Source organism: Zosterops lateralis (assembly GCF_965231275.1).
Source record: "Zosterops lateralis genome assembly, chromosome: 2".
NCBI classification, from domain to species: Eukaryota; Metazoa; Chordata; class Aves; order Passeriformes; family Zosteropidae; genus Zosterops; species Zosterops lateralis.
In genome coordinates, this window is record NC_139763.1 from 41,834,763 (window position 1) to 41,859,420 (window position 24,658).

Below are 24,658 nucleotides of genomic sequence, written 5' to 3' on the forward strand. Positions count from 1 at the left end.
CAGTAGGCATGATCTTTTGTAAGTATCAAAGCCACTGGAACGCTGCATATTGCATTCATTTATAAGTAAAAAAACTTAGAAAAGGTGCCATAATGTTAGAAGCCTTTCCTCCCTTTCTTTACAGTCACTCCTGAAGCTATAAACCGATGTCATACACACTTCTCCTGTTTCTACCAGCCATAATTGGTGCGGATTTATCAACTAAAAGTTTAGTTGTAAAGATTCCCTGCAGTGAAACAGTTTCCCAGTACGGCTTCCTTAAAGGGCAAAAATGTTTCCCCTTAACCAGGAAAGAAACAGAGCACCAACTCAATCTTTGGTTTCAAGCCCTATAGCAAAACTCTTAGCTTTGCTTCAAAATAACACTGCCCGAAAGCTGAGCAAAGCTATGCATCCCTTCTGCATACCTTTGCATCCCTGACTGCCCCGAGCCTTTACGCTGTCATTTATCAATGAAGCAATTACATGTGAGTTAATAACCACTTAGCAAAACCAGCAAAGGAACATTAATTAAAACAAAACGACGCCAAGGCTTGTTCTTCTCCACCGACCGTTGCACGGCTGGCAAAACCATAAAAAAGAGGAATGTCACGACGGTCGGAAAATAAATCGGCAAGAAAAATTTGCCTGCATTCTTCTTGTGTCAAATCCACACACACACTCCTCTATGGGGGGAAAAAGGCAGGTGGTGACAGCACGAGACGCCAAAACGGGACACTCAGGCACCAAATATAACCTCAACTGGGTTTTTTGGGAGGAAAAATCCCCACTTGCACAGGTATCCACAAGCGTCACGCTGCCATCTGCCCGGGGACAGGGGACACCTGCCCTGAGCCCGGGGGGAGCCGCCTCTGTCCGTGTCCCGCCGCCCCCCGGCCCCGCTGGGCGCCCCCCGAGCCCCAGTGCCCGCCCGCCCCGCCCGGGAGCGCCCGCAGAGCGCACAGGGACACCGGGGAGTGCCGGGGAGGGGGTCAGAGGGAGCCTGACCGTCCAGCGCCAGCATGGATGGGAAGTCCTTGCAGTTGGAGACGCCGGTGGAGTCGGTCACGCAGGTCTTCCAGAGGTTGGCCCAAAAGGTGGCGGTGGTGATGACCGTGCCATCGATGGTGGACACCTTCCAGTAGTCGGTGGGCAGCGTGGAGGAGATGAGCACCCATCCCGATACGGTCAGCAGGAAGGCGATGATCTCGGCCGAGGTGCTCGCCATGGGCCCGGCAGCCTGCGGGGGGCCGCGGCGGATCCCGGCGGATCCCGGCGGAGCCCGGGGGCGGCGGGTCCCGGCGGGAGCGGGCGGGGCGGGGGCGGGGGCGGCCCAATCAGCACCGGCACCTCCCGCATCGCCCCGGCATCGCCCCGCCCCGCAGCGCCCCGGGGCCCCGCACCCGGCACGGCCCGCGGGGGAGGGAGACAGGGCGCTCCCCGGGGCGGCGGGGTGAGCCAGACCCCAGAGCGAACAGCGGCGGCACACGTCATTTGGGGCTGGAGTCCCCTCCTGTGCAGGGGCTCGTGCAGGGACAGGGAAGGGGCGGCGGTAGCGGGACAGGTGCGCCCTCAGCATCTCCTCCCCAGCTGCAGGTTCGCGTTTCTTCCCGTGTGGCCCCCGCGCCGTCATCCCCACAAACAGCCCTGCCGGGAGGATGGCTTTGGGGGATGCTTGGAGAATACAGGAGTGCCAACCGTGAGCGCTCCGTGCTCCTACAGGGACACGTGAGGTTTTGAAACCTACAACAGTTTTTTAATCCTCTGAATTTTAGCTGGCCCCTGATATTATCCAGCCACAGGTGACACAGCGTTCGATACTTGTTTTTGCAATGTGAGGTGATGAACTTGGGATTTTCTACCTCAGTTTAATGCGGCGGCATTCGAGCCTGCAGCTCACAGGCGGAGAGTTATCCACAGTGGTTTCTCCTCTTGTTTGAAGCTGTTTACTTTCCACATCAGTAGTATATTTGCCATTGATGTGGAAAGTACACTGCCGGTCTTTACTTTCCTCCTATTTATTTCAAAACTATTGTTACATTTTCTAGACCTTTTTGCCAGATGGGCAATCACTGGAGGATAAGAAGCCACATTTGCATCATTATTCTTCTGATGAATGCTCTTTGGTTTTGCCGTGTGGACGCAAACCCGGATGTAATCACCTTACAGGCTCATATTGAAAAAAAAAAAAAAAAAAAAAAAAAAGAGAAAGAAAAAAGAAAAAAAAAAGGAGAAAAATCTCAGAGTTGGGTGCAACTTTGGATGTGTGTCAGAGCTTAGTGGGAACAGGGTGTTAATGCTCAGCAGCATAAAAGGGGTCCACAGGTGCATTTACTGACAGAGTGGCCTCTGTCTGCTCTCTGTCTGCTCTCTGTCTGCTCTCTGCCTCCTTGGTACCCTCTGACTTTCAGGTGACACACAGCAGCATTGGCAGGGAAGAGGGAGAGGGGAAAGCAGGCAGGAGGCTTGTTTGCACAGCAGCATTGGGCATGGGGCATGCTGCAGCTCCATTCAACCTCTGTGCCAAGATGCCTTCTTCTCTCACCTGGAGGGAAGACAAACAGGGTAATGAAGAAGGTGAGCCACCCTCCAGTGTGGTTTCAGGCTGTAGCCAGAGGCCACTTTGGAGCACCAGGTTGACTGTAGATCCAAGTCCTATCTCCGTGATGTTATCATCTAGTTATTGTAGGGTATGGGAGCAGACAGGAAAAACGAAAGAAAGATTTTTTAATATTTTCCCTCATCATAGCACTTTGAGATCTTGCAGGCTGGAATTATGCTTGTGGTGGTAAAGTAGATCAACCCAAGCTATCAGCTAGGATCTAATCAAGTCTGAAGTAGGAGACTTGAGTCCAAAGCTGGGTCATCATGTTTTCTTCACATGGGAAGCTCACCTATTCTTTTGTTGGTAACACTGCTTTGCTTGTTGAATCCAGGGAGTAGCAGTTGGGCAAATTTTGGCCAGAGCCCATCAGAACTTTTTGTTGCACTGTCATGCAATAACCAGAAGGCTGGAATGAGTGTTGAAGGACAGGAACACAACCAGGAACACCTCTAGGCCTGTATCTGAGCTCCTGGGTTTGGGAAGGAGAGGAAGAGGGTCTTCCTGAAGAGCATAGGCACCACTTCCCAGAGGGCCAGCAGAAATGGCAGGCTGGTGAGTGACCCTTCTGAGGGTGGGTAGTCCTGCTGAACCTGCTGTGGCCTCTGACTGTGATGTCCAACAACCATTTGTGCTGTCCCAGCCCGTGCTGCTTTCAACAGAGCCAGACTTGGCTGCCATGTGCAGTGTGGATCCACGTCTCTCTGAGGGCCACCTGTTTGCTGATAGGGACTTCAGGACGAGCTCATGAGGTGGCTTAAAACAAATAAAATTTTTTCAACCTCAAACCCACTCTCTACCCTCCCACAAAGACCCTTCAAGCAGGGCTAATTTACAAACTCATTCCCGTGTAAGCCCTGTTTTATCCAGGATGTTGTGAATTGGCCTCAGTGTACATGAGAACCAGACTTGCTTTAGCTTCAGGGAAAGGCTCCTCCTTTCATTTCCTGACACTGTCTCTTATGAGGATGTTTTATGTTACCAGTCCAGTTGTTACCATCTTTCTTATCTAAAATCAGAGCAAGATGTTGCACTTCTGATCTCATCTTTGGTGATGTAAACCCAAAATGACATAGTGAACAGCTGAGCGTTCACCCCAGGCTGAAGAGTAAGGGAAGTTGCAAGAGATACTCTTCTCTTGTGACATTTTCTTCATGCTGACTGGAATCTTCAGGGATAAGACATTGGAAAACATTCATCTGGGAGGCTGTGTTTCTCCCAGTTTAATTTTTTCAGCTTTCTCCTGTGCAACTGCAAGGCCCTTTACCTTCAGCTTAAGTCATGCATCTTCCAGTTTTCCAGGATACAATGGTCTCTTTTCTCCCTATTGATGTGGTAGGAACTTCAATACCCATATGAAGACATTTCTGTGTGTCTCTTCAACATCTGCCTTACTGTCACAATGGCTCTGGTGTTGGATTTGCTTACTTGACTTTTTTACCTATTTATAGTTTATATAGTAGAACTACCTAACAAAGACTTGGCCTTTGTTTCGGTGGGTTTTTTTTTTTGGGTGGTGTTTCTTTTGGTGTTTTTGTTTGTTTGTTTGTTTTGTTTTGTTCATGTGTTTCAGGACAAGTTATGACTTGGGAAGTTTTTGAAAGTTCCTCAGATCACTGTGGGACTGATTTCCATTCTCTTCATAAGTTGATCATGTCAATACAATAGCACAGTTTACTGCTGGGTCATTTGACTGAGTATGGGGTTTATTCCCTTGGACTGGGAACTGGGTTTATTCCCTTGGACTTAAGAAAGGTGTTAATGATTTTTTTTTTTAAAGAAAAACAACCCCTGTGGTTCATTTTTTGAAGTTTCATTGAATCTTGGGCATAAAAGTGGCATTTAGGGGAGAAAAGTTGTTATGTATTTAGAATAGGCCATTTCAGTTGGAAGGGATCTGTGTTGATCATCTAGTCCAGCTGCCTGACACTTCAGAACTGACCCAAAGTTAAAGCATATTATTAAGAGTATGTCCAAATACCCCCTTAAACACTGACAGGCTTGGAGCATCAACCACCTCTCTAGGAAGCCTCTTTCAGGGTTTGACCCTGCTCTCAGAAGAATGCTTCCTAATGTGCAGTGTGAACCTTCCCTGGTGCAGCTTTGAACCATTCCCACACATCCTATTGCTGGATTACAGGGAGAAGAGATCGTCACATCAGTCTCCATCTTCCCTCCTCAGGAAGCTGCAAAGAGTAATGAGATCACCCCTCATTTTCTCCAAACTAGACAAGCCCAGAGTACTCAGCCACTCCTCACAGGACATGATTTTCCAGCTGTTGCCTTCCTCTAAATGTATTCAAAGACCTCAACATCCTTCTTAAATTGTGAACCCAGCACTACACACAGCACTCTGGGTGAGGCTGCAGCAACGTTGAATACAGAAGGATAATCCTGTCTTTTGACAGGCTGTTGAGGCTCTGTTTTATGCACCCCAGGATGAGATTTGCCCTCCTGGCTGCCAGGACACTCAGCTGACTCACGCTGATCCTGCTGCTGACCAGCACCCCCAGATCCCTTTCTGCAGGGCTGCTCTCCAGCCACTCCTCTCCCATTTTATACTTGTTCCGAGCATTACTCTGTCCCAGGTACAGAATCCAGAATATGGACTTGCTAAATTTCATCCCATTAATCATATCCCAATGCTCCAATGTATCCAGATCACTCTGCAAAACCTTTTGTCCCCCAAGAGTGTCAACAGCAGCTCCTCAGTTGGTGTCATCAGCTAATGGTGTGTTCAAGTCCTGCATCCAGATTGCTGATATTGAACAGATCTGGCCACAGGAATGAGGTGTGAGGAACACCACTGGTGACCATTGACCATCCAGATGCAGCCCCACTACAACCCTTTGGACTTTGTCCTTCTGCTAGCACACCACGAATCCATTCATGCCACAGCTGGACAACTTGTGTACAAGAATGCTGTAAGAGACAGTATGAAAACCCTGACTTAATTCCAGAAAAACTCCATCCCCCACCTTCCCTTCATCCACTAGATGGGTGACCTTAACATAGAAGGATATGAAATCGGTTAAACAGGATTTTCCCTTTGTGAGCCCATGTTGACTGTGCCTGGGGATTGTATTGTTCTTTAAATGCCTTTTGACAGTACCCAGTGTGATCTTTTCTACAACTTTTCCAGGAACTGAAGTTAGACTAACAGGTCTGTAGTTCCCTGGATCTTCCCTCACATCCTTCTTGTAGATTGGAATAACACTGGATAGCTTCCAGTCAGCAGAGACTAACCCCAGGCTACTGAGGTTTTTGAACTACGTAAGTTTTACAAATCAGACTGGAATATTAATAAATAGTTGAATTTTTATAATGTACAAACTTTTATTATATTGCCATGTACAGAAGAGCCCCTCAGAGACAGTTCTGCTCTCAAGTCTGAATACAGGATATTATTTTAGCTCTTGCAGGCTCAAAATCACAAGTAATCATTGTTGCCTCATAAGTTAAACTCCGGATGACAAAAGCATTTGTTCTGCAGCCAGGATAAGCAGGCTAGGGTCGTCATGCCTTCATCCTGGAGTAATTTTTCTTGTAATTTTACTGGGCATAGGTTGGGCAATGTGAGACTCTTTCCTGGCTTTGCCGTGTTATGATTTCCAGAGTGCCTAGAGCATTTGTGCAAAAGGAAAAAGTCCCAGCTTTATTTTTCTTGGGCTGGAGGACAGCTTCCTTGTTTGCTAGGGTTTCCCTGAGAATCTGAATATTGAAAAAGTAAGGCAGACATGTGGGGAACATGGACAGGCTCATCAGAATGTCATCATCTGGGCAAGGTCAGGTCTGTTGGCAGTGCTAGGTGTGGGGAGGCCACCCCAAACTGGCACGTTTGTTAGAGGAGATTAACACAATGGTAAGTGAGGAGCTTGCACGGTGCTCTGCATTGTGCAGAACAAAGTGCCGCCTCAAAAATGAGCAACCAGATCCTCTTCCTCAAAAGAGAGCAAACAAAGCAATGTTTCTGTCTCACCTAAAAAAAAAAAAAAATCCATCAGATTGGGAACATCAGTTAATAATCACCAGTCCTTGCTGGGGTTGTTATAGTTGTTTTTCTTAAGTAGTGAGAAAAGGAATTAAACTAAATTACTGCATGTCTTTTGTAAACTGCCAGGACAAGAATGATTTTTAGCTATGCAGTTCATATATTACATAACAAAAAGTAAAAAATTAATAGGAACTGACAATCCAGAGCATTTTAAAGGAGTGAAAAATTGCATTCCACAAACCAGTAAACTTTCCTCTCTCCCTCTCTCTGTTCAGTGCATTCAGACATTACCAAGTTTGTTTCTTGACACTGTGATTAATGCATTGTTTCTTTTTTCTTTTTTTTTTTCAGCTTGCCTTAATTTTGTTGAGAAAAGCCTTTGTTGTTCCCTGAAAGTTTGTAATACAATCTCTGAAAAATAGATATAACCTGTTTAACAAACTCAGCAGGAAATGTGAAGAAGTGCATCTCCTACTTTCCTGGAGGTGCATTCCTCCTGGCCAACAGCACAGGTGCAGCTCTTGTCCGTCAGAAGTGGCCGCCACATCAAATTAAGTTTTGCTAAGCACAGGCAGGTTGCTGTGGAAAGGCAAGAAACCTCCAGATAGATTTTAAGAACATGCGGCCCTGTGAAATGCAATTTAGAAAGTTTGCAAAATTTTAGAAAGTTTTCAAAATAAAAGAATATGGTATCTAATGGGATTTAAAAGGATTCAACCGAGGTGGCAGGCAGAGAGGCAAATAGTTTTCCAGGGCAGTCGGTGTTCAGAAGTGACCCTTGCCAGTGAGCCATAAAGTCAAAGAAGTTGAGTCCTGACCAGTGTCTGAATGGCAGGACAGTGTTTGGATATTGATGTCCCTGCAGTGGGAATGTTTTCCCACCAAGCATATCCTCTGCACTCGTGTGCCACAGCTGCTGTTTCTGCTGTTTCCTGAGCACCTGGCAGATCTGGGCATGAGGAGTCTCTCCTTTTTTACAGGAACCAGGAGAGCTGCCAGCCAGAGGACATGCAGAAGGAGGAGCTGACCCTCTGCGAGGAGCACAGCGGGACAAGGGGCATGAGTTGGAAGGTGGGAAATTCCCTTTAGGTATTAGGAATAAATTGTTTACCAGGAGGATGGTCAAGCACCGGGAGCTGGCTGCCCAGAGAGGCATCTCCCCCGTTGGAGGTGCTCAAGGCTTAACCGGTCATGGCCCTGAACAAGCTCATCTCATTAGATGTGTTTTGGACTAGATGACCCCTGGAGGTCCCTCTTAACTTGACTTTATTACCCTGTGATTTTGTTACATCGCTGGAGCAGATAGAGTGTAGCACTGGGCTGCATTTGGCTTATTATCACTCTAAGTGGAGCCCGGGAGCACTAATGATCACAGATTATATGTTATGCTCAGAACATGATTCCATGCGGTCCCTCTACCCTGTTATTTAGCACACATGCTGAAATCTTCTTTTCACAGATAGATGTATTTCAGTTCATAACAGCAGTACCTTTAACTACTTTTTCAGCTGTTTACACATAGGGAAATTTTTCCATGGTCATCTTTTTTTTTTTTTTTTTTTTTTTTTTTTTTTTTTTTTTTTTTTTTTTTTAATTTATTTTTTTAGGCTGCTTCTGGACATGCTAAAGAAAATCCCAGAGGGGAACATGACACAGAGACCTTCAGCTCTGCCGGTGTAATACCCTTCCTGAGACAGAGCGGGGATGAGAAGAGACGAGCTCTGGGAAAAGAGGGACTCATTTCCCGAGTGAATGCAGGAGCAAAGCTGTTCAGTGTGTGCTTCAGCCAACAGGGGGTGGCAGCAACTGGAGAGAGTGGTTGAAGAGATATGAGGTGACTGGCAAGGGCCCTGGAGGAGGCAGAAATAAGCTCCAGCAGAGCATGAGTGAGGGGTGATAATTTACACCGTGCTCTTTACCTGCTCAGGTGTAGCCTGGCCCTCAACACGCATTTGTCCCAGTTTCAAATTTAAAGGGAGGGGAGACAGGTGAAGGTGAGTTTCTGCCTTAAACTTTCCCATCAGCATCTCTATCTGCAAGGAAGCTCTTCCACATGCCTTCGTCTGGTCCATCTCCCCAGTTCCCACAGGGGCTCCTTATTTATTCAGGTAATGGTTGTGCCATGAAGAGGATGTTGTGGTTCACTGTCCCTGGCTCCACTGTTTGTCATGTGCCAGTTGTCTATGCTGGTGGCATAAAAAGATTTAATTTAACTGAAACCATGAAAACCACAACCTTGAGCAAAGCAGCTTCTGCAGTGTAAATTATTTGAGAGCAAATGGACTGGGATCAAAAAAGGTCATGGTGACAAAGTGGAGATAAAAGCTGTCTTAGATCAACATGCTCAAGCAATTCAGAAACAAAGAGAATAAGGAAATAATATGTGACAGATTTAAAAATCAATAAACCGGTTGTGGTTAGTGTGCATTTGATCCATCATCAATACTGTTCCTTTTGATCCTTCTGGTTTGATTTGGTTTATGACGTGGCATGTGTATTTGAAAGACAAGTGGGTAAAACCCTCCAGTGAAAGGGAGGGGGGGGTTGCCTCCAAGTGTAGAGGCTCTTGGATAAAGAGGACAGATTTAGAATCCAGTTTAAATTTTCTGAGCTTGAGAAATCACAAATAAAAGTGGCAGTAAGAGATATGAGGAGGAAAAAAAATCTTAAAAGATAGGTGTCAATATCAGCGTGTTTGTGCTGGGGGACACGATCTAGCTCCCCTTCGTCTTCCTATCTACAGAGAGCAGTGCCTATTCAAAAATCTAATGGATCAAATGTTGCAAGTTTTTTTAGTGTACCAAGCAACACTTCAGCTTGTTTTTGTGTGCAATCTGTGTGCAGCACCGTGTTTTTCTATTTCTTCAGTGCAATGTTGGGCCAGCCTTCATGCTGACTCTTGAGGAAACAGTCCACTACTGCGTGTAGTAAATGAAGCAGTATATTACCTAGGAGAAAATTCATTTGGACTGCTTATTTTTGCTGGGTCACAGTCCAGAGTAGCCAGCAAGACATTTGCCAAGGGCAGGACATAATGTGCTTTGCCTGTTATGTTAATGCTTTCATGGTCCCATACGGAAAGTATTTTTCTTTCATTACATTGCAGTAGTTCTACCTTGCCTTGCCCTTGCAATGAAATAAAGCCTTTTCCACTGATAATAGAGATCCAGGTATGCACTGTGGGGTTTTCTTCTGTTTTCTTCTTTGTTTTCCTGTTTATTCAAGTGTCTTTTCTCAGCTGATTGTTTCTTTCAGTGGCTCATTTATGTGTTCACTGCTGCTTTTTAATTCACTTTAAATTCACTGGGTGAAGAAGGGCAGAATCACTTTTGAGAATTTAGTATTAAAACTATGTAAAGTCTCCTTTTTCACATCAGAAATGCATTTTGTTCTTTAGAGAAGGAGAAATTCTTAAAGATTTTTGACTTAAGTTGCAGTTTGCAAGGAGAGTTTGCAGCACTGGATGGTGCCTCATGGTGATGTTGGGAAACTGAGCATGTTTCTGATTTTGGTGGTATTATATGGATTTAAATAACGCACTGCACTTTTTGTTTTCAAAAGAGTTGTATAGTGGGAGACAATGGGATAATTCAGCAATCTCTTTACTTGGTGCTAGCTCTGGGAAAGTTCGGTTTCCTTTTCTTTTCCAGTGTTTGGTGTAGTTATTTTATGTAGATGAGAATCAGAAAATCTTTCAACAGCAAATTCATGTTTCACAAGTCTCCAGCTGACTTTGTAAGTAGTATATTTAGTAAATTGCTTGACAAATGCCAGCAAAATAAAAATGCCAGCAGATGCCAAACATTGACACTGGAGACACCAGTGTGTTTGGTTTTTTGAATGACTGCTCTTTGTTTTCCTACTGGATGGTGCACTATTGACAAAAACTACTTTCAGTGATGTCTGAGGATTAAGAATTTATTTGGAAAGATGGCCCAGAGCATTTTGTTCATGTGGTATTCTGGGAACTGTTAACTTTTCTAAATACATACAAGAAAAACCTGATTTTGTGAGAAAGATTTAGGACATGGCATGCAAAATCTACAGGCTTGCTGCATCCATTAGAGAAATGGACAAAAATGTTAAATTTTAGCTGGAGGAAGTGTTTGTGCAATCACTGAATATACTGTTAGTGTGAAGTTCTGTGCTTTAGTATGAAATGCAAAACATAATAATGCATGAAATTCTGTTGCCAGCCAAAAATCCCACCCTACCCCCTCCAGTCCCGTTAAACACAGGACATCTCTGGAAAGTGTGCAGTTTCATGGGAGGAATTTTCCTGCCTGTAAACAAAATCTAGAGGCATGGGCTGTAGGCACCAACTCATAGATGCCTGTGTGCAGGCTGGTGAGTGAATGGAGCTGTGTGGAGCTGCAGTTCTGTGCCAGCCATTGTCCTCACCAGGCACCTTCCAGTGACACATCACATGCCCTGAGCTGTGAAAATATTGATTTTGGGATCACATGCCTGAACAAGTTTCAATTTCCTTCTCATCCCAAACAGGATCTAAGCTCAAGCTGAGATCCTCATTGAGCAGGTGTATACCCTGGAGGTTACTCCAAGCCCTTTGCCTGCCTATTCTTTGCAGGAGGTTTTATCCACCTCTGCCACAACTGTTCTCCAACTCCGGCAGCACAAGCCCCAGTGCTGGACACTTCTGCAGGCTGAGGTTGACTTAAGCATGACCAAAAGCAAAAGTGCCTCTCTCCTTCCTGCAGGCTCTCTCTATGTCAATCCACCTCCTCTGTGGAAATGATGGCCGAAGGTTGCCAGCCTCAGGCATGGGTCACTCCCCAGTTGTGACCAGAGAAATGGAAGACATGACAGGTTTTGAGGACTGAGTTTAAATCACAAAAATGAAAAAACACAGTTAAATCAAAGGGAAAGTGCAATCCTCCCCTGTGTTCAGCAGAAGTTAATTCTTGTGTTTTTCCAGCAAATCTCATGCCTGGAGGGTGACTGAGCAGCCTCTGCTCACCCACTCCAGCAGCCCAATATTGTCCTGGGTTCTTTGAGGCCTTCCACCTAACTCATACATATTGGCTGCCTGTTCTCATCCCAGTGAATCACAGCATGAGTGGCTCAGCAGATGGGCATCTCAGGTTTGAAGCCCTCATGCCTCTGCGCCTCTCAAATCTTCAGCAGTGGCTCCCACAGCGAGTGTCTTGTGAAAGCAGAAACTGCCCAGTTGCCCTGAGAACCTCACGAGTGATGATGTGTTTCTTGGCTTTTGGCAGGGAGCAGCGACATCCTTGGATGCATGCCTGTCAGCTGACAGGCTCCTTGCCCAAATGCATTTCAGTGATTAACCTGCTGCCTCTGTCTGTCGTTTTAGGGGTTTCTATGCCACACAAGAAAAGACAGGAAGGTTCAATTTGCTTGAACTCCCTGGGACTGGTATGATGTCCTAAGGGTGGGCATCCTTCTGGATATCCAGCTCAATATCTACCATGTGGTTGGAGCAATACAGAGCACTGTAAATAAGGCATGTAACAGCTTGTGTTGCAGACTTGCTCTCCAAACAAGGCTTGGAGAAGTCAAGGGGCTCTGTTTTCCAAGGCAGGACTGTAAGAGGTCACTCTCCTGTTTGTGCTGCCCCTGAACTCAACCTCTCTTCTGTGAGACATTTCTCAGCATGCTGGTGGTCTGTTGGCTTGTGGGAACGGCCCCTGCTAAGTTCTTCAGGCGTGGAATAGGTCGTTCCCTTCTCATTTGTAAAGTGTTGTGGTTAATTTCTAATCAGAAGTGCCTTTGAACTTCTGAACTTTGAACTCGGCGAAGGAAGCCTTCCCTTGCGTACATCAAAGCTTGTCTCTGTGCTTGGGGGAAAGATTTATGCCACAAACTCATAATGCCAGGAAATTATTGCAAGTCCTTTTTGTGGCACAGGCATCACTGAATATATTAATATGCACAAGTAAATAAAATAAAGTCATTAGGCTAGGATACACACCCATGAGAGCAGAATTTGCTCTGCAGGTTTTCAAACAGGCTGAAATACTAACCACTGATCTTTCACAAAGAAAATCTCTCATGTGTTAGAACAGAGCAAACAAGAACACTCATATACAAATTTTTTAATTTATATTGAAAGGATGTTATACAAATAATTTTATATATCCCTGCCTTATACTATGTCTCAGAAGAGATCAGGCTCTTATCAAAACTATTATTTCTTAGATATTGGAGAAAAATTATTTGGTAACAACCCCACCAACCACAGTTTCATGTTTTCTTAATGACATTAAACACATACACATCTCCATAAGTAAGCATTACCATTAAAACTGATGAAATCAACACATAAAATAGCAAGAGAGAAATAATGGTTTAGGATAAGTGGAGGAGGCTAAAATAACCCAGCACATATACCATCCCTCCCCTTAGCAGATGAAAATGTTCTTTTCCCTTTCCTTACAGAAATCTATAATAGGACACTACAAATGTTGTCTCTGACAGAGCCTCTATCCATGGACTTTCTTTTGCAATAGATATTCTTACATACTACTGCACACTACCCATATATCCCTAGGATAATTCATTACTAGAAGTGGGATGGGCATGTAATAATTGCAGCTATTCATTAGCCTTATCAGGAATTATCTAGATTTACATGCAAAACAGAGAGGTACTTCCTTTGTATTTCCTTTGTAGCTTTGCTTTGCAGGCCTAAAGATGCCCACCAGGACAATAATTCCATTAAGAGTTTGCTTTTCATCCTTTTTTTCCTTCTACACTGTCTGGGTTTAGAACTTGCTTTAGTGTGTAATCCGTGACAGAAGAGTTCCCAAATGAGCTGGTTGTGAATCGCAGGTCGCTATTGTTCGTCAGCTCCACTCGAACAGCGTTTTTTAACAAAGTATGACATTCTGTGTTAGTTTGTTTGTGCAACACCTGAGCTTTTTGCAATAGGGAAGTAATTGAGTCATGCCCATTTGTTTTCAATAGGGCTGCAGTATCCTTGAACTGAGAGGTGTTTCTGAGGTATTTTCCCTGATGACTTCCAGCATTTAATGCTGATTTCACTTTTTTTCTTGTATGGCAGCAGTCATGCCTGGTGAGATAAGCCATCTCAAGCCCTTTCTGATCCTCAGATGAGGATAGTGTTTAGCACGTGGGTATGCTCTGTACTGTTGCAACACAATGGATTTCAGTTTAGTGTTCCACTACCTTCAGTGACTTGGCTCTATTGTCCCAAAATATTTGCAAGCTTGGGAATACTCAGAGTTATGATGGTGGCTCTGTATAATCACCCTCTCATGCAATAAATTTTAGACTAATTTGTACTCATCAGTAGAGCTAGGCAGATTTTCTATTAGAAAGATAAAATTGCTAGGTCATGTCAATGAACTCTAGTCCTGTTCTGCCTTGTGTCTCCCTTCAGAAGAGCCAGGCACTGGTTCACACAATTATTTCTACACTGTGCATCCAGAGACTTGCAGTCTTATTTAAATTACGTCTGCTCATGACCAGCTCCCTAAATAGTTCGCATAAAAAAAAATAACTGCCAGTAGTACTTTCTTCACAAGGGGAAGTGGAGGGACAGGTACCGATGTCTTCTCTCTCGTGACCAGTGACAAGACTGAGGGAAGGGCATGCAGCTGAGTCAGGGGAGGTTTAGGTTGGATATCAGGGAACGTTCACTCAGGAGGTTGTTGGGCACTGGATTAGGCTCCCCAGGGAAGTGGTCACAGCACCAGCCTCAGAGACCTCAAGAAGTATTTGGAAAATGCTCTCAGGCACATGATGTGATTCTTGGGGATGGTCCTGTGCAGGGCCAGGAGCTGGACTTGATGATCCTGATAGCTCTTTTCCAACTCAGAATATTCTATGATTCTACGATTCTATGATTCTACAATTCTATGATTATGAGTTTAATACTGGTGGCTATTATTATTATTATTATTATTATTATTATTATTATGGAAGCAGTGAAGGATCAACACCAGAAGAGGCAAGTCAGTGAGGGATTTACTTGATTAACACTGGAGTATTTTATTGAAGGTGTTGGGGGTTAGGTTTGTTCCGTTTTTTACTTATAAAATTTTTCCTCATAAGTTGCTAGGTGACTAAGTACTGTGTGTTTATGGGTGCTGGACTAAAACAAAGAGGTGGCCATAAGTTTGGAGGGGGAGATAAGGACAGGGCTGGGGGCAGTCTCTCTCTTGCTCTTGACATTGGAGAGAGAGGACATGGCCAGGCTGCTGCTTTCTGCGGGAGGAGTTTGTTGTCACCAGAAATTCCGGTCCTGAGAAAATCTACCACATCTGCTTGTGTGCCTTGGAACTCTGAGCTCGGCTCCTCCTGCCATGCTGGGCTGGCCCTGTCCTGCCACTGCCATTTCTTTGGCACTGCTATGAGGGTTTTTAGTAGTCTATGGCCCTGCACTCCCTGCCCTGCCAGGATGTCTCTGACGTCCCAGCTACCACCAGCGGAGCTTCTGATCATCCACCAGCCTGGGATTTTCCACCGCTCCAGCTTGGTGCTCTTGGAGTCCCAAGAGATTGGACTGCCCTGGGCTTTGTGAAACAAAGCCCCTCGAGGTTCCTTGTCCTGTTATTATTATTATTGCTGTAATTGTTGTTTGTTTTCCTTGTTATACATACTAGTAAAGAACTGTTACTCCTGTCCCCATACCTCTGCCTGAAAGCCCCTTTAATTTTCTAAATTATAATAATTTGGAGGGAGGACATTTGAATTCTCCATTCTGAAGGGAGGCCCTGCCCCTCCCTAGCAGATACCTGTCTTTCAAACCAAGACAAGGTGTGAAGCAACTGTGAACGCTGTTTCTCCAGCTCCTAAACCACTTTCTGATGCCCATGTCAGAAAGGATCTCTAAATGGTGATGGTAAGGGTTGACCTTGCCTTATGTATTTTAATGCTCATGCATTATTTTGAGACTCTTGTTGCTTCTTAAATTAAGACAACACTACTACATTAGCTATCCCGGCCTGCGAGGAGCAGGGGTGAGCCTGAGATGCCTTTGTGCCTGGGAAGCAATCTTCAGACTGGAGAAATGCAAAATTTTGCCCACCTTTGTAGGCTGAGACGCAGAGGGCACATTGTGTAACCTTCCCATTTGAATGAAGCATAGCTAGAAATGTGACACTGGCTATGCACCTGAGCATGCAGCAACACCTTAACTGAAGAGTTTTTGTGTGATGACTGTTTCATATATGCTTAAGGGGCAGGGTTACTTACATCTTTGAGCTGAAAGCAACTCTTTGTGAGTGCATAAATCACAGAAGAACTATGTTTGAAGATTATATCATATCCAGTGGAGGTGATACAATCTCCGCAGCATTTGCATCTTTGAAATGAGTCATTATTTTGCATAATGATCCATGCTTGTTCATTTTTATGCAAACAGTTATGAGGAAAGCTTAGCAAGAAGGATTTACTTCTATCTTTCAAACTTTCTCAAGATCCATTGGTCTGTGAAGATCACTGACTAAGGCCATGTGAAGTGGTAACAGGGATTGATGACACTTGAATAAATAAGTTATTGATCTGTGTGACAGCTGCCATCGATAACAATGTGGTCTAACCATAGTCACACCTCTCTTCCTCTCCCTTCCCTTGCCAGCCAAGACTTCTTCAATGCCTCTGCAAATGACCATTCATTCTGCTCTGTATTGCAACACTGATGGTAGGTAGCTCCACAAACAAAGTAATCAGAACTTCCCACAAGTTCATTCACATTTGAAGTGAATATGATTCAATATGACAAGTGGTGTTTGGCAATAAGCACATTATAGGTAATCCTGTTCCACACTGTCACTGTGGAGCATTTCCTGGCAAATGCAAGAGGTAGCATCCTGTTTAACTTGGATGGCCAAAGCACAGATGTTCACACCTGGGCTAGTCATCAGAGCTCCATGCACCATAGTTGAAAGAGTCGGCAGAGCTACTCAGCTGATAAATATAGGGTGAAGTGGAAAAACTGTGTCCCTGAGTGCCTAAATCATTTTATTGACTGTAAAAGGAAGCAAAATGGGCAGATTCTTATGGAGTCATCTCTATTACAAATCTTATGGGGTGAGATTTTTTACTGTCAAATATTTAAATGTCAAATCCTAGATTTACAAGTGGAGACAGAAGCAGTCTGAAAAGGTTTTGTCATTCACAAATACAGCCTGGCACTAATGTAGTGCTTTTGTATTGCTGGAGATGAATTTTGCACCCTCTACTGGAAAATATGCTTGGTGCATATAAAACATGGAAAATGGACATAGATACAGAGAAGTCCTCTCCTCATTGTCCTAGAGCAGAGTTGTTATATACTAATTAATCCTTTATTTCTGATCACTTACAAGTACTGGCATACGTGGCCCCTGATTTGTGAATTTACCTGCTGCTGAAGTTAGTAACCAGACAGTGACCTCTTGTGAAATATGATTTCCAAGTGAATACATTTAAGCTCAAGGAAAATAAAGATTTTTATTATTTTTAAAAATTCCATTTGTATGTATTCACCTGGAAAATCCAGAGCAGAGAACAACATGGAAAGCCTGAATATAAGTTCAACTATAGTACTTTTGTAGTCACATTGCTTGATTAGTGTTAAGATCTATGCAGCTCTGAGTTTGAAATCAGATGCTCTACCCAGCCACAGGAAAGCAAACAGCAATTATTATTTCACTTGTAAGAAGAAAAAGCTCTTTTCAGGGTTACATCACACACCTTATCTCCCTGAACAAGCAAATGTGGCAGGCAGATAACGCAAGCGAAAAATGGTTGTATCTAGAGAGTCTGACCTTGGAAGAATGGTAATTTCGGCTATCAAAAAAGAGAGAGCTGATAGTTTGCCCTCTAAATGAGAGGTTCATTGTCTAAAACTTAAAATGTGTGAAAAGGGGCATGAAAGGAGTGTGGACAGCTTTCCAGGTGGGATGTATGCATTCCTGTCTCTGAATTGCCTTGTCCAATTCAGCTGAATGACACTCCTTCCAATCTTCTAATTTAGGTAGGTTATGGTAAAATGGAGCAGGTAGTTACCAGAGTCTGATACAATGAGTCTGTACACTATCAACAGAAGTGTTTGCAGGGAATCTGCTTTCCACTGATATGACATGATCACACGCTGGAGGTATGTGATCACTCAGAATCCCAGTGGACACTGGCCAGGTATCAGTAGCAAATAGCAAATAAAACACATCAACAGATAGATTTATTGTGTTAAAATTGCAAAGATCACAAGCTACTTTTTGCACTGATGACAGACTCTGGTCATTACATCTTTGGCAGAGTCTTAGCCAATGATGTGAAAAGGATCACCAGAATAATCAGTTCTCTCCAGGCATTCTGAGTCTCAGAAAGAAAAGGCACTTTGCCAGGAATGAGAAATGAGATCTGTTTTGTGAAATGAGCTGTTCTTCAGCCCAGTCTCCTCCTCAGCTTGGACAAGGCAGGATCAAGTCAGACATGGTACTGACAGCTAGCCTTGCTTTGTTGAACTGTCAGCTTTGCTAACTGTCCTTGGAAAGGAAGACATGGAAATGTCTGGCACTTCAGAATATGCTGCCTGTGGGCAGGGAAAACACAGGTGTGAGAAGTAGTAGGAAGCCCTGAGGAAGAAGCTCTCAGATACTAGGAGTGTTTTGCCATGAAGGTAGGAAGGCACAGCAAAATAAGATATATTGTCATTTTATAGGAAAGACTTACTCTTCAATAACATGGCTATGGATAGGGAGGAATCCATGAGGAATTTGTAATGCAAACGTGGGTCTCACCTATGAACCACAGGCCTGAGCCATTTGCTAATTTTGAAGGGGATCTGTCTTAACACAACTGTCTCAAGTTTAGGATTTAGCCAGTAGATGGATGCTTCCAGTGAGTGATCCAGTCCATTGATCTCATAGACATTACTCTGGGGATTCCTGTCTCTTTTCACTGATTGCGGAAGAGCTTTGAGATTATTACTTTTAGACATCCTGCTAAAATTAGTGATGTGAGCCCCACCTTCTAAACATTGCTCAACTCAAGAGGTAGTGCTGTTGAAATGAATGACTGGCTGTCCACCTCTGGAAAAGCAACTTTCTAGATCAGTGATGAACTGCACATAGTATCCACAATTTGGCAACTGTCTGCGTCATCTCCTGTCTGTGAACAGCCCCAGGGGCCACACTTGGGAAGGATTTCTCTCTTCTTAGATGATACCTGTTTTATCCATGGGTGGTTGAATGTGATTGTTGACAAATAAGGTATAGACACAATCAAAAAATCTGCTTTCATAATACCGAATGGATTTGCTCTCATGCCTATGGTAGGGTATTGCCTTAAATTGTGAATTTGAGTTATCATACTGTGGACAGCTAGAACAAAGGGAAAAGGTCACATCAGGAAAGAGAAAAGCATAGAGCTTTGTTCATTGTCTTCCCAGGTATTTATGCACTATGTGTGCCCTCACAGCCAGAGTGCAAGGCTTCTTTACCCCAGAGGCAGCAGGTGGGATGAGCAGATGACGTTGTCATCCTTGCTGCAGGAATCCATCTGATCTGCCTTTCAGGGCTAAGGAGCAGCAGTGATACGTTTCCTCCATGTCTGCTCTTTAGGGAAAAGGTTGTGTCTGACCAGTACCTTGGGAAATGCAACATTCACATTTACTGTGTTATTTATGATAGGGTGAAATTTCACACGGTGTTGCAAGTCACCTGGAATGTGTTTGCCTTGGCATGCCCTCTTACTGCCCTCAACTGAATTACAGGCGTCTCTTCAGGTATCTATTCAGGCAGATCTTGTTCACTGAATCATTTACTACCCCTGAGAGGGAGAGCTGGTAGGACGCTGCTGCTCTGGTCTGTGCTACTGGGCTGTTCTGATACTCGGCAGGGGGCGAGAGAGGCGTGTGAGTGAGAACTTCACCACTCACCACTTGCAGAACGGGCAGCTAATTAACATGTACTTCTGAGGTGCCCCCTGGAATTGCTCTGGAGCTGTTCTTGTTACCAGACTGCAACATTTTAGTGTGTGGAATGGGAGGAGTGGGTGGGAATCTTTTGAGGCAAATGTATTCTGTCCAAAGTGATCTGTATGGAAATGTCTGTTCTGTTCTGTTCTTCAGCATTTGGTGGGGTAGTAGGGAAGTTCCAGTGTGAATGGTTTTGTCCTAAAAATAATACTTTTCCCAGGCAAGGTCTACTGCAAATTTGCCATGCAGGCAAACCGCAGCAAATGTTCGTCAAACCATGATGATGCTCTTCAGCTGAGTTATCGGATGACCCTGTGGGGGATGGAGAGGTTTTTCACCTGCTTAACTTCCTACATGAAATCCTTTGCCACATTTTGGTCTTCTGCCATTGCTTTTTTTTTTCTTGCATGATTTTTTTTCCTTTTCACTGGCTTAAATAAAAAATGGATCACTTCTCCCCCCTTTATTGACTCATTCAACTTTACCTTACGTACTTTTTATTTTTTTTCTGTTTTAGATGCCTCAGCTATCTCTGTGTTGTGTTGAAGAGTTTCAGATGTTATGGGGCAAATTAAATGGCCCCTCTAATAGTGCACCTTATATTTCAAGGTACAGTGTTTTCTTCTTTGAGAATTCACATATCTCAACTGCTCCACTACTGTAAATTACTGCAGGAGATTTTTGGATGTGGGAATCTATTCCCATTTTGATGGGGGAAGGGACAGCAAATGTGCAGGCAACAGCATAAAATGGCCATCTGCCTCCCTCTCACAGTGTCCCACAAAGCTGTTCTTCCTAAGGCAAGTTCCATTCCCAGTGACAGTCAGTAGTGTATTGTTTCCTATGCAGGAGCACATATTTATTCTTGAAGGTTAGAGACCTGTGTATGCAGGAAATGTCCTGCCACTTTTCCTCTGCCTTTATAAAAAGATGAACCAACATGGTATTGATTTGTTACACATGCTCATTTTTTCCTGTAGATTTTCCCAATCCCCTCAATGGTATGCTGTAAACTCTACTGGTGTTATTTGGAATTGTGGGATGAGTCTACTTGACTTTCCAAGCATCAGTTCTCCAGATACCATTAAATTTTCAGCCTTTCAGGAGAACTAAATATGAATCACAGTAAGCAACATGGTTGGTGTTGCTTTTGAGTACATGAAAGCATTTGTTTTCCTCATACCATTTAATTTTGTTTCTCACATCTGAGCCTTGCAATGGCAGTTTGTACAGCCTTTATAGTTTGGGTCTGACCTTGGAAAGAGTGAGGTATGTGGCAGTACCCTTATTTACAGAAGGCATTGAGCAGAATATTGCAGAGCAGGCTGCATGGTTACATAAAGGAGAGGTGAGCAGTCTTAAGAAACACTAAAACTGCATTTAGGATCAGCTGAAGATCAAAAAAATATGCTGTCGACCCATGGAACCTGCTGTCCTCAGAAACATGTGCCAGTCTATGTTTCAGTCAAATGAATTAATTACCACCAAAATAGGTGCTGTAAGTGAAATAAATTACATAGAGTGGGCAGTGATGGTGAGGATGATGAAGGGCCTGATGAAGACCTGATGAAGACCCAGTCAGTGTGGGCAAATGCACCTGGAGACTTCAGTCTCTAAAAACCAACCCCAGATATCTGGGAGCCACCTGGATTCATATTACACCTGGATGGAGCTAAAACATTTAATGACCTCTACTGCTACTTCTTTGTATCTTGATATCAGGGCAGGATGATAAAGATGATAAAGATATATCTTTATATCAGGGCATGATGCAGCTTAGCCAGCTTTAGCTAAAAGTTTTGCCTCAAATTTGTTGTGCAGATTCTTATAGTTTGCAGAGAGAGAAGAGGCAGTCCCAAAGGACAATTTCTTCTCTCATTAGGACAATTACAGTATATTAAAAAACCAGCTAAGGAGCATTTCAAGTACATAAGCATAGAAGGCTAGTGTCATATTAATCATCCTAAAGCACCTTTCAGTACTTTGACTGGGGGATACGTGTCTTCTCTACCATATTTTCTAGGCCTGCAGAAAGTTTCAGGTGTTTTAAGGACTTCTAAGATGTCCTGTGTTTAAATACCTCAATCCTTCCATTCTGTCTAAGTTGTATGAACCTTTCTTTTAGGCCTTGTTTCATTCAATTTAATTCAGGAGCGTATCTTACTGAATGCTCCCTCTGCAGAGAGATCTGGAGAGATGTACTCCATTTACCTAAAATTTGATCCCCCCCCACCTTCAGAGATGCCTATACACTGCTGAAGCTGTGCAAAAATGCTGCTTGACAATGATTATTACTCAGATTACTAGTATACTTAGGGATTATCCTATTTCTCACAGCCTGCCCAAATAACAAACAGGTATCCTTTAAATGACTCTCTCTTATTTATTTATTTATTTATTTATTTATTTTATTATTATTTTTTTTTTATTTCCCTTAACCAAGCAGGCAAAATGACCAATTTCTTAGCTTGCCATTACAGCTTGCGATTCTCTTTATCCACTGAGTTCAATGGAAGTCCAACACCTCAATTGAAGGTCTCGGTTTCATGGCACATCTGAGCATCTCAGCTGAAGACCCAATTCACTTTTTGATATAAGACACAGTCTGCCCAAGCTCTACTACACCACAAAATTCCTTACCTGGGATCACATGAAACTGCAGCAATACTGCAACTATGCCTGAGAGGTCAAATGCCTCAGCCTAGCTGGAAAGAACCACTTACTCCTCTGAGCTTGGGACTGAGAGAAAGGATGGCCAGATCCCGATTTCTGTCTGGGACAAACCAGTTCACTTTTATGGCTCCCTTTTCTGTGCAATAAGGAACTACAAAAGCATGTGTACTTGACAGTCATTTTTAGATAGATTTTATCATGAAAACCTCTGCTTGCTGATATAAATCTCTGCCTTTACTGATACATTTCTTCTAAAATGTCTTATAACAAGAAATAACCCTGAAAGTATTTATTTCTCTCCTTCATAGAGTTCAAACACCTCTCCAGATAAGGAATACATCTGAGAATCGATTTCACGTTGAGACTTGATTGACATTCAGGGCAATACAATAATTCACTGAATGGCCTTTAGGGGGAAGCAGATCCAAAGAATCCATGGAGAGATCAAGAGCAAGCTTTTTGTGAAAACAGGCTGCCACATCTTGTTAAGCAAAACCTGAACCTGAGACACTTTGCTCATTCTCTGTCTCTGGTAGTACTGGGTGAGATTTGAACACCCCTCACATCATTCTAGTCTGAAACCTCTCATACAGTGAAGGACACCAGGGCTATTTTGTCTTAATCTGCTCATGTCAGGAGAGCTTGCTGCTTTGTTTCCTGGGAGAGTCTTCCTTTAGTCTTCAAAAGGCACCTTGAAAGTAAAGTTGGGCATGAAAGAGAACCATGGGAGCATCTAGGACACTATGCCCAGCTGGTAGTCAGCAAGTTTGGAAAGAGATACCTTCCTGTCTGATCTTATAAGCTGTGACTTAAAGTAAATATGTGACCTGACGCTTCCTGACTTCTGTCTGCTTTCTTGTGAGGGATCAGGCAAAAATATTGTCTGAGAAATACCTACATACAGGCACAGAGCCAAAATCTCAGAGGATGTTTTCTAAATACTGCATATTTGAAGGGCTGTGGTATGTGTGACCTTGTAAGTCCACCTGTTTGAAGCATTTTTTTACACTAAAAAGTGTTTTAAAGGCAGAAAATTATTTTAAAGAACTTTGGAGATCAGAAATGTCAGTAAATTCTCAATGGGTAAAGTTCTCTGCCCCAATACACTCTCTTTATACCTTGGGGGCATGCTGATGGGCCAGGAATTACTCAGTGGGCAACTTGCCAAGGCACCTCGCCTGCCTGCTGCACTTCTAGCTGTTGTTTCAGGAGGACAAGGCAGATATCCTATATATAGCCTGGAATGAGATAATGAGTCGGAAGAAACCTTAAAGAAGTTAATGCAATTTTCAGTAGTGCATACTTCTCTATAAAGAAGGTCCAAGCATTGAGCTCAGGCATTGGACCTTGGTTACCAGCTGTAAAATTTTATGGCTCAGTTTGAGACCAGATGTCTCTCCTCAGCATTAGATCTGCTCTGGAGTGTGCCCTGAGCAAACCTGATCATGAGTCTGCCCTGCTCTATTTTGTGCCACAGATGCTCCATCTTCATAGATTTGTGGAAGATTTTTAAATGGCAGAAGCATAGACAAAGACAATCAGGGTCAAACTTTTTAAAATATCCCCAAAATGGCCAGCAAAAATTATTGGATTTTCTTTTAATAGGTAGTGAAATTAACTACTTGTAAGTATCTTTAAAACAATGAAGAGACATCTAATAGTACAGATTAGCTATATGAAATCAATCTAATTTCTTTCCTAAAAGGTTAGAAGGACAGTTGGGTAGAAAGGTGTAATTTAATGTTGTATAACTTGAGTTTTCACACTTAGTAAAAACAGTATCAGGTTTCCTGAAAACATCCTAAAGCAGGATGCCAAATGCTCACTGAATCATCAGTACCTTCCTGGCCATGGTGCCCTCAGAGGGGTCTGCAGGGATCGGTGCTGAGCCTGCTGCTTTTCCCCCTTCATTAGCACAGCAAGCAAATATGAACCCTGTTATCACATGCTAGTGAAACAATGTGCATGTAAATTAAACTCTTCCCAATTCTGTCACATTATATGTAAGATGATTTTTAGACTTGCATGTAGCTCCATGGCATGCCCCTTCTGAGAGCAGGTGCTGCCCCAGACATGATGGGTCACAGTGCTCCCAGGAAGGCTCCTCTGGAGTTCCCAGGCATATAAAAGGAGGTGCATCCCACTTTTAAATGAGATGTTATACTCCAAACTTACATAAGTAGGGTTAATTATATCAGGTTTGGTGTATACCTTTTCACTGGCACTGCTGAGGAAAGCTATAAGCAGATTAATGAGTGCTGGGTGTAAGTTTAAACTTTAATCACATACATTAGCATGCAAGGGTTGTGCAAGACAGCATTTCAAATGAAATATGTAAAGAAACTTTCATAGCATTTTCCGTGTTGTGGAAACCTCATCAGGTTTTTATGCTCTTACATGTCTCAGTTATAACTGGACAGAATATCCTAATAATATGATTTCAGGTTTTTACCAGTGAACTTTTGAGCCTCTAAAAATAGGAATAAATCCATTAAAAAAA

At 43.4% G+C, this 24,658-nt stretch overlaps 1 protein-coding gene and 1 long non-coding RNA gene across 4 annotated transcripts in view; one reads left to right on the forward strand and one right to left on the reverse strand.

Annotated features, from left to right (window-relative positions):
• The window catches only part of CLDN10 (claudin 10), a 55,119-nt gene that overhangs the window by 11,946 nt on the left and 18,515 nt on the right, over positions 1-24,658 (reverse strand). Inside the window, exon 1 of one of the 2 annotated variants that reach the window (XM_083885159.1) lies at positions 988-1,249. The exons of the other annotated variant lie outside the window; for it this stretch is intronic. Within the exon in view, the coding sequence (XP_083741285.1) occupies positions 988-1,207 (220 nt within the window). The 5' untranslated portion in view covers positions 1,208-1,249. Of the gene's footprint in view, positions 1-987; positions 1,250-24,658 lie in introns of those variants that run through there. 2 annotated transcript variants of the gene reach the window in all.
• LOC310924073 overlaps positions 7,353-24,658 on the forward strand; it is a 30,457-nt gene continuing 13,151 nt past the window's right edge. For both annotated transcript variants that reach the window (XR_014592739.1, XR_014592740.1), the window contains exons 1-2: positions 7,353-7,646; positions 8,183-9,745. This is a non-coding gene — a long non-coding RNA (uncharacterized lncRNA). The remainder of the gene's footprint in view (positions 7,647-8,182; positions 9,746-24,658) is intronic.